Raw genomic sequence first — 16,981 nt, 5'->3', positions numbered from 1 at the left:
GGCCATTTTTATACATTTCGGTTTCACCATGTAGAAATTACAGCAGTGTTTATACATAGCCCCCCCCCCCCCCCCCCCCCCCCCATTTCAGGGCACCATAATGTTTGGGACACAGCAATGTCATGTAAATGAAAGTAGTCATGTTTAGCATTTTGTTGCATATCCTTTGCATGCAACGACTGCTTGAAGTCTGTGATTCATGGACATCACCAGTTGCTGGGTGTCTTCTCTGGTGATGCTCTGCCAGGCCTGTATTGGAGTCATCTTCAGCTTATGTGCACTTGCAATGTGCACTTTAACCACATGTGATTTTTTTCTATTACAAAGGTCTCGCCCCGCCTTACCTCTCTGAGCTGCTTCATCCGTACGCTCCTGCCCGGTGCCTCAGGTCAGCTGATCAGCTGCTCCTGGAGGTACTGAGGTCTAAGCGGAAGCTCAGAGGGGATAGAGCCTTCTCTGTTGCTGCTCCGACATTATGGAACACTCTGCCGTTGCACATCAGACAGGCCCCCTCACTGTCCATCTTCAAAACCAGTCTTAAAACCCTTTTCTATTCCTTGGCTTTTGACCCTGCATGAGACTTTGCTCCTGTTTTAGTGTTTTTAATGTTTTTTATTGTTTTTACTCTCTTTTTTTAATGTTTTTATTGTCTTGTAATAATTTTTTGTCCATGATTAGTCATGTACAGCACTTTGTTGCAACAGTGGTTGTTTTTAATATTATTATGCTTGTTTTGGGGGCTAGTCCGCCTCAGTTTTCTCTTCAGCATATAAAAGGCATGCTCAATTGGGATTCAGATCAGGTGATTGACTAGGTGCTGAGAGCTCTCTTATACCTGCATTAAGGAGGCAATTAAACACACCTGAGCAATTACAAATGCCTGTGAAGCCATGTGTCCCAAACATTATGGTGCCCTGAAATGAGGGGGACTATGTATAAACACAGCTGTAATTTCTACACGGTGAAACCAAAATGTATAAAAATACCCTTTATTAAAATCTGACAATGTGCACTTTAACCATATGTGATTTTTTTCTATTACAAATCTCAAATTGTGGAGTAGAGGCAAATAAATAAATGATGGGTCTTTGTCCCAAACATTGTGGAGGGCACTGTAGTTTTGAACTGGTCAGTAATTTTTTTTGGCAAATTTACCTTTTGGATATCTGTGTTGGTAATTTAGGATTTCCACTCTCCACTTGAATTGTCCCCGCTATAAAGAAATTAAGGTGACTGGAATCAGGAAGCAATAATACGATAGGATTCGATAGAACTTTATTTATTCCAGGAGGGAAATTGATCTTAATCTTGCCTTACTAACCTCTTGATCAGATAAACTATTTTATATAAACCAGGATGATTGGAACTTCAGACAAAATCTGTAGGAAGGAACTGCAGATGTTGGTTTAAACCGAAGTTAGACTGCGGTCTGAAGAAGGGTCTCGACCCGAAGCATCACCCATTCCTTCTATCCAGAGATGCTGCCTGACCCGCTGAGTTACTCCAGCAGTGATCTCCTCAGAATGCTGGTCAGTGTCCTTCCCTGAGCTCTGTCAGCACTTGGACAAATGCTCTTTATCCCTGGGCTTTGCAGCCTTTTTCTGTTGTTGCAGATTACGAGTTGATGAGATTATGTGCACTATTTCCTCGGCTGTTTTATCCTTTAGGAAATTTATTGGGAATTTTTGTACAGGGGCCATGTGGTTGAATATTAGATTTTAATGATGCAGGTTCACCAAACCTTGTTTGATTGCATATCAAGTATTGAGTCTGGTGAATGTCTGAAAGCTTTTTGATAATTGTGATTAAAATATAAAGCACCCTTGTGTCAGTCCATATGCCTTCCAGCTTCTCCATGGCTGTCTGAATACACTCCCATCGAGTTCAAAAGCTGATATTACTAAGAAATGGCTGCCTCTGGCACTGAACTAATCATGTCCCATGGTAGAACTGCCTGCTGATCTGACCAGGGTAGATGCCACCGCTTCAGGGCTTCGATAACAGTGCATTGGGAAATAACTGACAGTTTGGCGATTTTCACTTGCATTCAAATTATTTTGCATTTCAATAAAATGCAAACAATCCAAAATGAACTTTTTCTGTCTGCTTCCTGAAATATAATAGACAATAGACAATAGGTGCAGGAGTAGGCCATTCGCCCCTTCGAGCCAGCACTGTCATTCAATGTGATCATGGCTGATCAGCCACAATCAGTAACCCGTTCCTGCCTTCTCCCCATATCCCCTGACTCTGCTATCTTTAAGAGATATATCTAACTCTCTTTTGAAAGCATCCAGAGAATTGGCCTCCACTGCCTTCTGAGGCGAATTAATCTCATCTGCCTGTACCTGATCCATATCCCTCCATTCCCTGCATATTCATGTGCCTATCTAAAAGCCTCTTAAACACCACTGTCGTATCTGCCTCCATCACCACCCCCAGCAGCGTATTCCAGGCACCCACCATCCTCTGTAAAAAAACCTGCCCCGCACATCGCCTTTAAATGTAAGAGATGGCCGGGAGAAGAGGATGCGAGGGGGGTGGTAGAGGAGGTGGCGGGTGTGTGGCACTGCGTGGTACTCAAAAAGGAGGGGAAAATGTTTCAAATGAGAAAACACAAGTATTCCTGTAAAGAATGTAATAAAAAGGAACTGCAGATGCTGGTTTACACAAAAGGACACAAAATGCTGGAGTAACTCAGCGGGTCAGGCAGCATCATTGGAGAACATGGATAGGTGACGTTTCACAGAGTGCTGAGTTACTCCAGCACTCTGTGAAACGTCACCTATCCATGTTCTCCACAGATGCTGCCTGACCCGCTGAGTTACTCCAGCACTCTGTGAAACGTCACCTATCCATATTCTCCACAGATGCTGCCTGACCCGCTGAGTTACTCCAGCACTCTGTGAAATGTCACCTATCCATGTTCTCCAGAGATGCTGCCTGACCTGCTGAGTTACTCCAGCACTCTGTGAAACGTCACCTATCCATGTTCTCCACAGATGATGCCTGACCCGCTGAGTTACTCCAGCACTCTGTGAAACGTCACCTATCCATGTTCTCCAGAGATGCTGCCTGACCCGCTGAGTTACTCCAGCACTCTGTGTCTATCTCTGTGTTTACTCCTTTACAGAATTTGCTTGAAGATTAAATGCAGAATGTTGGTCAGCAAGTACAGAATGCTTTTGGGGAGATTGAAAAATGTATACCATGTGTGAGACTGGGAATTGTATCTGCCAGTATAAATGCTTTGCCAGGAAAGGGCTCGCTTCTTCTCCTTGATTTCTTGCCTTCTATCCTGAAAAGACTGACTCATGCCGTGGCACAATTCCCTGTGCACTGATCATTCCACATGCAGGAGCCTTGGCACTGAGTTTGGGCAAGCAATTTGACTCTGTGGGCGGAGATGTCACAGACAAGAAGTATAATCTGCATAACTGTATCTGTGCCACAGTTTAAGGCTGTTAATCAGAATAACATTTAACTGTTTCTTATTGTGCATGGCTGTTAAAAATGCTGATTTGTTGTTTGGATGTTATTGTGGTGATCATAAGTGATAGGAGCAGAATGCCATTCGGCCCATCAAGTCTACTCTGCCATTCAACCATAGCTGATCTATCTCTCCCTCCTTGCAGGCGCAGTCTTAACCTCCATTTTCTGTTTGTGATGTGAAAACCGTCCTGTTCACCCTATATGGAGAGGTAGCGTGGTTAGCCATTGATAACCTGACAAGACAGTGCATTGTGCCAGCAGCAACAGCAACCAATGCCAGAGGTGCTCGTGCTTGTGAGAGAGCAGGCACGTACCACATCTTGAAGGGTTCTTTGCTTCTCACGCAGCAGAAATGCCATCCTTTCATGTTTACAGCCTTTACTCTGATGTTGGCAGTGGTGCCGAATCCATAAAAGGGATTAAGTCTCCCCATTGTAGAGTTGCAAAGTCAAGCAAACTCATTTAAAGTCAGGGTTTCTGCTTTTAAATATTTATTATGGCCCTGTATGTTTAAGGCCAGTAGTGCCTTTGAAAATACATGTAAACGAATGGCTGGAATGAATCCATTATGTTAGAATGGAACGGAGATGGGGGATTGTGACCTCTTTGGGTAAGGATTCATCTGAGTTTGGGGTGTGTTTCCATAAACTGGAACAGTTTACTTTCTTGTAGCTGTTTATTGAGTGCTGTATTACATTGGGAGGGATTGCATTTATTTTCTGCCTATAATTGCCCTCAGACAATGGTTGCAGTGACCTTTCATCCTGAGTCACTACGGGGTGGAAGATTGCAACCTTCACGTAGTCCGCCCTGTTTCGACGAATGCAATCAACCCGGCGTGCACAATCAAATAAGATCAAATAGAACAAGTTGTCCTACAACTTTAGGCTGTGCATGCAATACGCAAGAACAAGAAGAGTCACTACAATCCCTCTCTGTTAGTGCCGCCTGTGATATTGTCAGGGAGGGACTTGCTGGATAGTGGCCCAGTGATGTTGAAGACAAAATTACACATCAAGCCAGGCTGCCATGTGACTTTCAGGAGAATATAGAAGCCTTGATAGGAAGTGGCTCTGGATGAAGTTGCTGTGAAGATTCCAAATGATTCAGTCAGCGTATACCTCAGAGCAAATATGTTGTACTTTATTTAGATTAACTAATCGATTCAACATGAAAGATAAGTACATATGAACAATTTTATTCTAATTGTGGTTTAAATTGTATTATTTCATTGACTTGGTTCAAGTTCAAGTGAGTTTATTGTCATGTGTCCCTGTATAGGACAATGAAATTCTTGCTTTGCTTAAGCACACAGAAAATAGTAGGCATTTACTACAAAACAGATAAATGTGTCCATATACCATGATATAAATATATGCACACATGAATAAATAAACTGGTAGTGCAAATAACAGAAAGTGGTTGCTAATAATCAGAGTTTTGTCCGAGCCAGGTTTAATAGCCTGATGGCTGAGGGGAAGTAGCTATTCCTGAACCTGGTTGTTGCAGTCTTCAGGCTCCTGTACCTTCTACCTGAAGGTAGCAGGGAGATGAGTGTGTGGCCAGGATGGTGTGGGTCTTTGATGATACTGCCAGCCTTTTTGAGGCAGCGACTGCGATAAATCCCCTCGATGGAAGGAAGGTCAGAGCCGATGATGGACTGGGCAGTGTTTACTACTTTTTGTAGTCTTTTCCTCTCCAGGGCGCTCAAATTTCCGAACCAAGCCACGATGCAACCGGTCGGTCAGCATGCTCTCGACTGTGCACCTGTAGAAGTTAGAGAGAGTCTTCCTTGACAATCCGACTCTCCGTAATCTTCTCAGGAAGTAGAGGCGCTGATGAGCTTTTTTGATAATTGCGTTAGTGTACTCGGACCAGGAACTTGGTTCTACGAATAACCGGTTATTTGTGACTGATGTTTTGCCGTCTCCCTTTCAGAGTGGCCCAGGCCTACGTGAATCAACGCAAACTGGATAACGAGGTAAAAACTCTGCAGATCCAGGCAGCTCAATTTGCCAAACAGACACAGCAGTGGCTCGGTATGGTGGACAACTTCAACCAGGCGCTGAAGGTAAGTTGGAACAGTGAAAGAACCTGAAGTCTGGTGAAAAATCGATTGTAATCATGTATTGTCTTTCCACTGACTGATCAGCACGCAACAAAAGCTTTTCACTGTACCTCGGTACACGGGACAATAAACTAAAAACTCAACTGTTGTAGCACACGTTAATTTTAATTTTTTTGATTGCTGGTTTAAACACACTTTAAAACTAACATCTTGTAAAATACTTTTTGTCTTTGTCATCTGAGTTATTAGAGCTGACGAGAGACAAAAATATAAATCATTAAATCTTATTGCACGGACAAAGGCCTTCTCGGCCCACCTGTGCTGCCTATCCCACTTACCTGCGTTAGGCCCCCATCACTCCATGCCTATCTAAGTACCTGTCCAAATGACTTTAAACATTGTAACTGCATCTGCCACCACCACCACCTCTGGCAATTTGTTCCAGATATTCACCACCCTTTGTGCGGAAAAACGTACCCTTTAAAATTCTCCATCTCACTGTAAATCTATGCATCTACCTTTTTCTGGACTCCCCTACCCTGGAGAAAAAGGACCGACTATCTATATATTACTAAATGTCTGATCTTGACCACTTCCTGGTGTTCTGTATATTGATTTTAGAAAAAAACGCTGCCACTTACGGCTGTGATTTTTGGCCATCTTACTCAGAGTCCCCCTCCGCTGTGCAGGACAAGAAGATTTTTCCCATCGAGTTAGTAGTGTTTAAAAAATGTTGAGATTCTCTCTCCTGTCAATCACGCCATGAAGGCCACGCCCCTGCTGGTGGGAGGGACTATAAAACCCAGAAGTGTGGGCGTGGCTCAGTCTCTGCAAGATGGAGGAGGGAGAGGTCACGACTTGCTGTCTTTAGTGGCCTTGCACCCTGCTTGAAATGGTATGAAACTGCACTTGAATTTGGCGGCCTTGCACCCTACTTGAAATGGAATTTCAAGGAATAGCCGTGAGTCAACTGCCAGCCCACCAGCCGTGAGTGAGTGAGCTGCCAGCACAACCGGCTTGAGTGACTGAGCCGCCATGACCAAGAATCCATTCGGCCCACAATGTCCATACTAGCCCCTCCTGAAACCAGTCCCTTCAGCCCACAACACCCATACTAGCGCTCCACAAAGCCCCCCCCCCCCCCCCCCCCCCCCCCCCACTAGCCACCAATATTGGAATTGGTGGAGAGGTGGAATATTGCGTTGGGGGACCAGCCCTCCCGTGTGATGCTGGGACCCATTTAGTCTAGTGTATCCTATTTATGCCCCTCATAACTTTATATATCTCTGTAAGGTCACCTCTCGACCTGACACATTTCAAAGAGAATAATCAATCCCAGCCTATTCAACCTCTCCTTCTAACTACCTGCTTTCATTCCAGGCAACATCTCAAAAGGACAAAGGACATTTATTGTCACATACACCAATTGGTGCAGTGAAATTTGAGTTACCATTGCAGCACACAAATAAGATAAACACAACACTATAGAATTTAACATTAAACATAAAAACATCCCCCCACAGCGGAATCAACGTTTCCCACTGTGAGGGAAGGCAACAAAGTTCAGTCCTCTTCCTCTGTTCACCCGTGGTTGGGGCCTCTTTATTGCTCCCACGTCTTTCCTGTAGTGTGATGATCAGAACTGTGCACAATACTCCAAGTTCGGGCTAACTAACGTTTTGTACAGCTGTGACGCAATGTCCCACTCTTCTCCTCAATGCTTCTGCCTATGAAAGCAAGCATATCAAATGCCTTCTTCACGACCCTAACCACCTGTGTCACCACCTTCAGCGAGCTACGGACTTGCACCCCAAGTGTTCTCTGAACATCAATGCTCCCATGGTCTCTGCCATTTATTCTATATGAATTTCACCTCCAAAGTTCATTACCTCACATTTATCTGGATTGAATTGCAAATAGGATCAACCGTTCCCCATTTAAAATGACAATTTTCGATCAAATTCAACTTCAAATAGCTAGGGGGGATTTCTTTTCCCAACCAGAAAATAATTGTAATTTCTTAAGAGCCCAAATTTAGCCAGTGATCCCGGATCTTAAGGAAAATTGTTAACGGTGGGACCTGTGACAGAACAAGCTTGCATTTGTATCACACCTCGTGTGTTTAGCGTTTTACCAAATCCAGTCGGTGGATTTATTTTGAAATTCTTTCACACTCGAACTTGGCTCAGTGGCCACACTCGTCCAAGCGCTAACACTTCTCTAAAGATTACAAATGCTCTGGCTGGAAGGTGTTAGTGACATCTCTGTGTGGACATGCTATGTACCTAGAGTACCACAACTGAACGTGCAAATTGTTTATGTTCTTGTCATATTCCTTGGTGGGGGTGTTGTGTGGGACAGTGGGGGGTGGAAGTTGGCTGAATTTACACAATTGTCTTTTAATGGTGGGAACAGGAAACTAGGTGGATCTGATTTCTGGCATGTTGCCAACTTCACTCACACTACAGTCAGTAAAGAAACGTTAAACCTTGAAGTAATGAGGCGCTATATCTTTCCAACAGCTGTCAGAGACACTGTTGCTGCTTTTAGTCTGCAGCAACATGATCACTTAATTACTCCAGGTTAATGACTATCACACTGTTGTCCTTTGTCAGTGCCTTGAATTTCCATAAATAGCTTGTCAGCAACTTTGAATGCTTTGTCCGTGGTGGGTTGCATTTTTTACTGGGTGGCACAATTACTCTTTTAATTCCGGGTTGTATTGTGATGGTATTACTAGATGGTAGTCACACATGCCAGGTAACTCTATTTCTTGAGTTAATAAAAGAATTCTTATTCGAATTCTCCTTCCCATCTTCAGGTAGATTTTTAGTGAAATGACTTGCAAAGCGTCATCTCAGTATTTTTTTAAATGCTGCTCATACTTGCATGTGGCATCGGATTAGAGTGGGAAAATAGTTATTTTAATGTTGGTACTTTATGAAAGTTATCTGATGATGCATTTAAACCCGATGTTTGAAGATCACTTGAGCACTTTCCTCATTTTCCAAAATTATTCAAATTTCTCTCACCAAATGGTCTACTGAAATGGGACCAAACAAGTATGCAGTTTGCCTCTGATCAAGAGCCCACACCTGTGGGTATCAAGGGATCGATCTCACTAGAGTCCAGGCTAACTATAGATGCTTCATTATTTTCAGCTTCCCAGCTGCTGCTCAAAGCAACTGGATAAACAGCCCTTTATCTTTAATGTCGAAGTTTTGAAGCTGTTCAGTTCCTGCTCAATAATCACATTTCACAAGGGGTGGTTTTTAATGGAAAGATGGATCTCAATATATTGAGGTACTTATATTTACTTTGGAATCTACATCTTTCCAACCTGGTCTCCTTGAATGATCAGATCCATAAGATTCCACTCTGCCACTCGTACTGATTTAATCAGCGAGAGTGTGCAGGATGATGTGGCTTCATTTACCCATTATGTGCCAGAACTTGCATTCACAATGTTTAGTTTAGTTTAGAGATACAGCGCGGAAACAGGCCCTTTGGCCCACCGAGTCCGCGCCGACCAGTGATCCCCGCACACTAATGCCCCTGTCCCACTTAGGAAACCTGAACGGAAACCTCTGGAGACTTTGCGCCCCACCCAAGGTTTCCGTGCGGTTCCCGGAGGTTGCAGGTGGTTCCTGTAGGTTGCAGGTAGTGGAAGCAGGTAGGGAGACTGACAAAAACCTCCAGGAACCGCACGGAAACCTTGGGTGGGGCGCAAAGTCTCCAGAGGTTTCTGTTCAGGTTTCCTAAGTGGGACAGCGGCATAACACTATCCTAGGGACAATTTAAACTTCTTCCAAGCCAATTAACCAACAAACCTGCACGTCTTTGGATTGTGGGAGGAAACCGAAGCACCCGGAGAAAACCCACGCGGGTCACGGGGAGAAAGTACAAACTCCGTCCAGACAGCGCCCGTAGTCGGAACCGAACCGGGTCTCTGGCGCTGCAAGCGCTGTAAGGCAGCAACTCTACTGCTGCCCAATGTTGGTAATGACATCCTATAGGAAGTCCCTTTTAGTGTGAATGATTTTGTTTTTTGTAAACTATTGACCATTTTCTGCACTTGTAAACCATCTGTTAAAGAATACACGTAGAAAGCACATATTGAGAATGATAAATTAGCTCTCTGGTTTTAGAGAAAAGACAAGAACATAAATCACATTAACTGTTTCATGATTCAGAGGTATTTTTACACTACACTTAAAATAGGAAAACTCCTCCTGATTCTAAGTGGGATAATAGTTCTTGCTTATTTTATAATGCTCAACATTTAACAGGTTCCGTGTTTTTGTAGATATTTGGTGATTTCTTTTTTGTTGTTTAGTTTCGAGCAAGGAAACAGGCCCACTGAGTCCACCCCGGCCATCGATTATCCGTTCACACTAGTTCTATGTTATCCCACATTTGCATCCACCCACTATACACCAGGGGCAATTTACAAAGACCATATAATCTACAAATCCTATAGTATAATAACTGGGAAAAAATTAATATTCAAATTTTGGAAAGGTCCTATAACCCCCACAATTAAAATGTGGATTGTGGAAATAGAATATGTTTATTGTCATTGCACAAAACTGAGCAACGAAATTCCATTTGCTTCTCCTCCGTTAAAAGAAATACAACACAACAACCAATACACATATGTACAGTTAATAGTAAAATAATAGATACATTTTTTTAAAAGTTTAAAAGAATTTAGCGGTATTCCTCGAAGTTACTTCTTGCTTCCCAGTGTTCACTATTGGAGTTAAGCTCTTTTACAGCACATGGGTAGAAACTATGTTTTAGTCTACCGGTGCGAGCCTGCAGAGTCCTGAGTCGCCTCCCCGAGGGTAGCAGAGTAAAAAGGTGGTTGGCAGGGTGGGATGTGTCCTTCTTGATATTTATGGCCCTGCGCAAGCATCGGGCCTTGTATATGTCATCCAAGGAGGGCAGGTTAGCGTTTGTAATGCGCTGCGCAGTTTTTATAATTCCCTGCAGCGCCCTCCTCTCAGCCACAGTACAGCTGGCAAACCACACCAGGATTCCGTAGGTGAGGATACTTTCCACGGCACATCGATAGAAGGACAGCAGCAGCGGCTGTGAGACGTTAGCTCTCCGTAGAGACCTCAGGAATGTCGGAGACCTTACATTTGGAAAGAATCAGACTTGTCTTAATGGACAAACAAGAACTTTTTATCAGAATATGGTCTCCATTCATTGAGTACTTGAAGGGGCAGACTGGTTCGGCACGGGAACCTGACTGAAACTCGAATTAAGAATTAGATGAAAAGTTATACTTTATAATTTACGAACTTATCTCCAATGTTGTATTTTTACTAAATTATTCAATTCTTCTTTATCATGATTTTTCCTTTTTTTTTAATTTCTCTTTCTTATTTTATATCTATAGTAAAAAAAAAACTAGAAGCAGAGTTAATATCAATCGATAATATTAGTAATGTAGGAATGATATACATGAAATGTTTTTAATATATGTACCTGCCTCTAATAAAAAGATTATTTAAAAAAATAATAATAATCTACAAATCCTCATGTCTTTTGGGATGTTTGGGGGAAACCGGAGGAAACCCACGCGGTCACAGGGAGAATGTGCAAACTCCACACAGACAGCACCCGAGGTCAGAATGGAACCCGGGTCTCTAACGCTGCACCACTGTGCCTCCCAGTTTTATTCCTCAGTTGAAAAACTCTTGAGTAACTAAATGTTTTAAAAAAACCTTCTTTTAAGTTGTCTTTTGAATATGATCCAGGATTTTTGCTCTCAGCAGAGTGCTGATGGTTAATCTTCAAATCGTAGGGACCAAGGAGTTGTCAGGCGCTCCTAAACTGTAACCAAGCATGGGTCAATCGTATTAAGAAAGAACTGCAGATGCTGGAAAATCGAAGGTGCTGCAGCACCCGCTGAGTTTCTCCAGCATTTTTGTGTACCATGGGTCAATCGTGGCTGTTTTGGAGAAGGGCAGAGAACTAGACAGGGGAAGGTTAAAACCATTTACATTACCGCTGCTAAATTAATGCAGGACTCAGCACCATCTGCTGGCTTGTGGAAGGAAATCAATAATACTGTGATCCTGACAAATCAGTAGATTGTAGCCATCTTGTTTGACTGGTTGAAAAAAGACAAGGCTCTGATGGGGGAATGCTTGTCCAGGGACACCGGGAAACCATTGTCATTTTGTCAAAATGATGTAATGTGTAAGTGATACAATAAGACAAAACAATTGTGCTTTACACATCTGCAATTATTCTAAAATCCTCAATTTTTATTCATCCAACAGTTTTTCCAAAAGCCAATTCTGCCCCATGGGATGTGAATAGTAAGGTGACTGAAACCAGAGCCTTTCCCCCCACCCCCCCCCCCCCCTTTCCTGAAACAATATTACAGTCCTTGCACAAGCTGTGATCTATTACTAAGTTTCATTATTGGGAGTCATTATTTACGAGGATGTTGCCAGGACTAGGGGGTCTGAGCTATAGGGAGACGTTGAGACGGTTAAGAAACAGTTAGGCAGGTACATGGAAAGGACAGGTTTGGTGGTATATGGACCAAACACGGGCAGGTGGGACTAGTGTAGCTGGGACATGTTGGCTGGTGTGGGCAAGTTGGGCCGAAGGGCCTGTTTCCGCGCTGTATCACTCTATGACTGTATAACCATATAACAATTACAGCACGGAAACAGGCCATCTCGACCCTTCTAGTCCGGCAGTGTGTCAGAAAGATAAACATCAAACCCTTTTGCTCATGAAGTTGGTGCCGAACATGATGCCAAGAAACTAATCACCTCTGCTTGTGCATGATCCATATCCCTCCATTTCCTGCATATCCATGTGCCTATCTAAAAGCTCTTGCATGCCACAAACGTATCTGCCTCCACCACCACCCCTGATAAGGGGCTGCACGCGCCCACCACTCTGTGTAAACAAAGAGCTTGCCCTGCACATCTCCTGTGAACATTCCCCCTCCAACCTTAAATATATGCCCTCCAGCCTTTGATATTTCCATCCTGGGGAGAAAAAAATGTTCTGACTGTCAACCCCATCTCTGCCTCTCATCATTTTACATACTTCTATCAGGTCTCTCCTCAAACTCTTGCATCCAGAGAAAATAATCCAAGTTTGTCCAACATCTCCTTGTTAGTTATGTCAACAGAGCAGACAGATTTGTGCACACAATAGCCCAAGGGGACTGGAAGGCCAAGGAACACTGTTTTAAGTACTTCTTGGTAAACTGTAACCCGGCCATCCCATTTTTGCGGCTAACCAGTGGTTTGCATCTTGCAGTGTAGCCTCTGTATTTCTGTTCATGAAGTCTTCTGCGGACAGCGGTCATTGTCAAATCCACACCTGACTCGCAGTCGCTGCCTCAAAAAGGCTGGCGGCAGCATCAAAGACCCACAACATCCTGGCCACACACTCATCTCCCTGCTGCTTTCAGGTAGAAGGTACAGGAGCCTGAAGACTGCAACAACCAGGTTCAGGAATAGCTACTTCCCCACAGCCATCAGGCTATTACACATAGAAACATAGAAATTAGGTGCAGGAGTAGGCCATTCGGCCCTTCGAGCCTGCACCGCCATTCAATATGATCATGGCTGATCATCCAACTCAGTATCCTGTTCCTGCCTTCTCTCCATACCCCCTGATCCCTTTAGCCACAAGGGCCACATCTAACTCCCTCTTAAATATAGCCAACGAACTGTGGCCTCAACTACCTTCTGTGGCAGAGAGTTCCACAGATTCACCACTCTCTGTGTGAAAACCTGTATTAAACCTGGCTCGGACAAAACTTTGATTATCAATAACCAATTATCTGTTATTTGCACTTTATCATTTTATTTATTCATGCGTGTATATATTTATATTACGGTATATGGACACACTGATCTGTTTTGTAGTAAATGCCTACTATGTTCTGTGTGCTGAAGCAAAGCAAGAATTTCATTGTCCTATCATCGCACAAGGCTCTGCGACATAGCACACCCTAGCCAGTAGATTTACTCGACACTAGCTCAGTCAAGCTCACCTCTCCATGGTACGATTTGCTTGCATGGAGCCAGCAACTATTTGCTGTTATTGTTCAGTTCAACTGTGGTCTTGTTGAGGTTTCGATTGATTCACCATTGCATCGTCTCTGGGCAAAAATAGAAGCCTTGCATAAATGCAGGCACTTAGGCTTTTTTAAAAGCTTTGAAAAACTGGCCTGCCCCCCCGGGGACTATTTGGCCAGCTATCGCACCTGCCCTGTCTCCCAGTATCTGACCTTAGTTAAAGCCGGAGTCGGGAAGCTAGAGCCAGGATGGGCTATTGTGTTGATGGAGTTAGAAACTACTCAATGGTGGTTCAAAGGTTCTTTATTTGTCACACATGCTTCTGCGCAGTGAGATTCGCGTTGTATGTGTGATATATCGCACATGCAGGCGCCCCCATTATTGGCGCCGTTATTCAAAGTCCAAAGTCCGGCCTGTCCGCGCGCTCGATGTACTGGGGTAGTTCCCGTGAACCGACATCCCTCTCTCCTTGCCCAGCCATCTTTGTGTCCCGGGGGCACCTCCTGCAGACGACCTAAAGGCGTTGGAGGCATTATCCCGGTCCCCCCCCCCAAAAGTCTCCAGCTCCCACCATGTTCCACCGTCCGACGAGCCTTTGTGTGCGTTCCCAGTCCCACCGGTCATTGGGCCGGGTTCCCGGAGAACTCCCTGATCCCTCCCCTCATTTGGAGTGGTCACAAACTTGAGGCAGTGGGGATTGGAGATGCAAGATTATTTGGGTTCTAGAAAAGGAGAAAGCATTTTGTAGACTTGCAATTGACTTTCAAGTGGGTAAATGATTGAAGCAGCGAGTTCCGCATCTAAGAGTAAGCTAGTTTGGACGGCTGACTTATCAATCACAATAATATGGGAGTTGTATATTCTCACATTGAGAATGGTGCCAGGTCCTCGTCTCTTGAGCCCTGGTTGGAGAGAGACTCTTGGATCAGACACTTAATGGCTCTCTGCGGAAGCACTGAGGGGGTCATCGTGTCAGTGCAGGCAGTGGCCGCTGGAGTGGGATAGGCACGTTACATCTTTGATGGCAGGGAGTGAGAAGGAAGCGATCGGGTATGGGGGAGGTAGTGGACGGGTCAGTGCTTGAGAGGTGAGTGAGGGAGAAAGCAAGAATGGCGACTTCACAGTGTGGGTGACGGAGCAGAGGCTGTAGTGATGTTGTGGATCTGTGGGTGGATATTGAAGGCGGTGGGTGGCCTGTGTTTAATGGGGTTGGCGCCGTACCTCACTTCCCTGCTGGCCTCCCAGCTTGGGGCTGCAGGAAGCAGACCATGTTGTCCCGCAACTGCCCATCCGGGAGCTACCTGAGACAGCGTAGAGCAAGCTCCTGCAAAAGGAGTGATGTACAGGCAATGACATCCCCGATGCAGGCATGGCAGGAAGGTCACAAGTTTGTCCCGTGACACAAAGTGCACTTTGAAATCTAACGAGTGATGTGAAACAGCCCAGATATGGTCAATACCATGCTTCAATCTGGAAGAAATCAATTTTTAATTGCATAACCTTGGGGGGGGGGGGGGGGAAAAACAGCATAATGCAATTGACAAAGCTTTCTATTTGGAAGGTTGGCAAGACTGGACAGTAGGCAAAAACTGCCGACATGAAAATGTATTTATAGCAGCACTGTAGATGGCAGCTGATTATAAATCCCATCAAGATATGACTGTAGACACAAGGAACTGCAGGTGCTGGAATCTTGAGCAATAAACAAAGTGCTGGAGAAACTCAGCCTGTGAAGCCATGTGTCCCAAACATTATGGTGCCCTGAAATGGGGGGGACTATGTATAAACACTGCTGTAATTTCTACATGGTGAAACCAAAATGTAATAAAATGGCCTTTATTAAAATCTGACAATGTGCACTTTAACCACATGTGAGTTTTTTCTATTACAAATCTCAAATTGTGGAGTACAGAGGCAACTAAATAAATGATGGGTCTTTGTCCCAAACATTATGGAGGGCACTGTAAGGAGAGAAGAGTAGTGAAATGTAACGCTGGAGGGATATAGGTGAGCGGGAACAGTGGAGGAGAAGATGGGGGGGGGGATCTATATATCCTTGTGTCTATAAAATCATGAAAGGAATAGATCGGGTAGATGCACAGAGTCTCTTGCTCAGAGTAGGGGAATCGAGGACCAGAGGACATAGGTTCAAGGTGAAGGGGAAAAGATTTAATAGGAATCTGAGGGGTAACATTTTCACACAAAGGGTAGTGGGTGTATGGAACAAGCTGCTGGAGGAGGTAGTTGAGGCTGGGACTATCCCAACGTTTAAGAAACAGTTAGACAGGTACATGGATAGGACAGGTTTGGAAGGATATGGACCAAACGCAAGCAGGAGGGACAAGTGTAGATGGGACATGTTGGCCAGTGTGGGCAAGTTGGGCCGAAGGGCCTGTTTCCACGCTGTATCACTCTGTGACTCTAAGGATAAAGGATGGTAGGTTAACAAACTGCCGTGAACAGCGCTCACACATTCATCCTACTGGAAACTTTGTTTTCTCCTCAGGAAATTGGTGATGTGGAGAACTGGGCAAGAAGCATTGAGATGGACATGAGGACAATCGCCACTGCCCTCGAGTACGTGTATAAAGGGCAGCTACAACCTGCAACGTGATGCGAATCGAAATGCAGCCATTTTGTGAGGAAGAAAGCAAATCCCCTTCGGAAGATAAAGCTGCCACTATTAAAACAAGCTCTGCAAATGGAGGTTTCCTACAGGTTGAATGCAATAAGCCTGGAATGCCCTTCCTCATTCAAATGAAGACGAGAACTATAATATATCCCTCCCACTGTGCTGGTTGTCTGCTACAATAATGTAAAAATGAATGCACATCAGCAGGACTCCATGCATCTGCTTTCCTGGAATGTAATAGTCCAGAAAATATAATATGTCCATGTTAAAAATCTTCAATAAATACCTGCGGGCCTATTTCATATTTCTCTGCTAAAATAATTTGTGCTGTCTCAGGATGTTAGAGTCATAGTGTGAAAACAGGCCCAACTTGCCCACACCAGCCAACATGCCCCATCTACACTAGTCCCACCTGCCTGTGTTCGGTCCATATCCCTCCAAACTTGTCCTATCCATGTACCTGTCTAACTGTTTCTTAAACGTTGGGATAGTCCCAGCCTCAACTACCTCCTCCGGCAGCTTGTTCCATACACCCACCACCCTTGGTGTGAAAAGGTTGCCGCTCAGATTCCTATTCAATCTATTCCCCTTCACCTGAAACCGAGCAGCAGTTTGTTTTAAAGCAAACACATAATCTGAATATTAGTGACAGAAACACTCAGTGGAATGCTACCCTAATGAAATGATGGGACTAAGGGAAAAAAGTTGTTCGGCACGGACTTG

The 16,981-nt window shown here is 44.3% G+C and overlaps 1 protein-coding gene across 1 annotated transcript in view; it reads left to right on the top strand.

Annotated features, from left to right (window-relative positions):
• The window catches only part of bloc1s1 (biogenesis of lysosomal organelles complex 1 subunit 1), a 58,796-nt gene extending 42,234 nt beyond the window's left edge, over positions 1-16,562 (top strand). Inside the window, exons 3-4 of the mRNA XM_033015546.1 lie at positions 5,431-5,563; positions 16,133-16,562. Of these exons, the coding sequence (XP_032871437.1) occupies positions 5,431-5,563; positions 16,133-16,240 (241 nt within the window). The 3' untranslated portion in view covers positions 16,241-16,562. The remainder of the gene's footprint in view (positions 1-5,430; positions 5,564-16,132) is intronic.
• The last annotated feature ends 419 nt before the right edge of the window (positions 16,563-16,981 follow it).

The sequence above is a fragment of the Amblyraja radiata genome, chromosome 46 (genome assembly GCF_010909765.2).
Source record: "Amblyraja radiata isolate CabotCenter1 chromosome 46, sAmbRad1.1.pri, whole genome shotgun sequence".
Lineage (NCBI taxonomy): Eukaryota > Metazoa > Chordata > Chondrichthyes > Rajiformes > Rajidae > Amblyraja > Amblyraja radiata.
The sequence above is the reverse complement of the archived record's forward strand: the minus strand, read 5'-3'. Positions and strand labels throughout refer to the sequence as shown.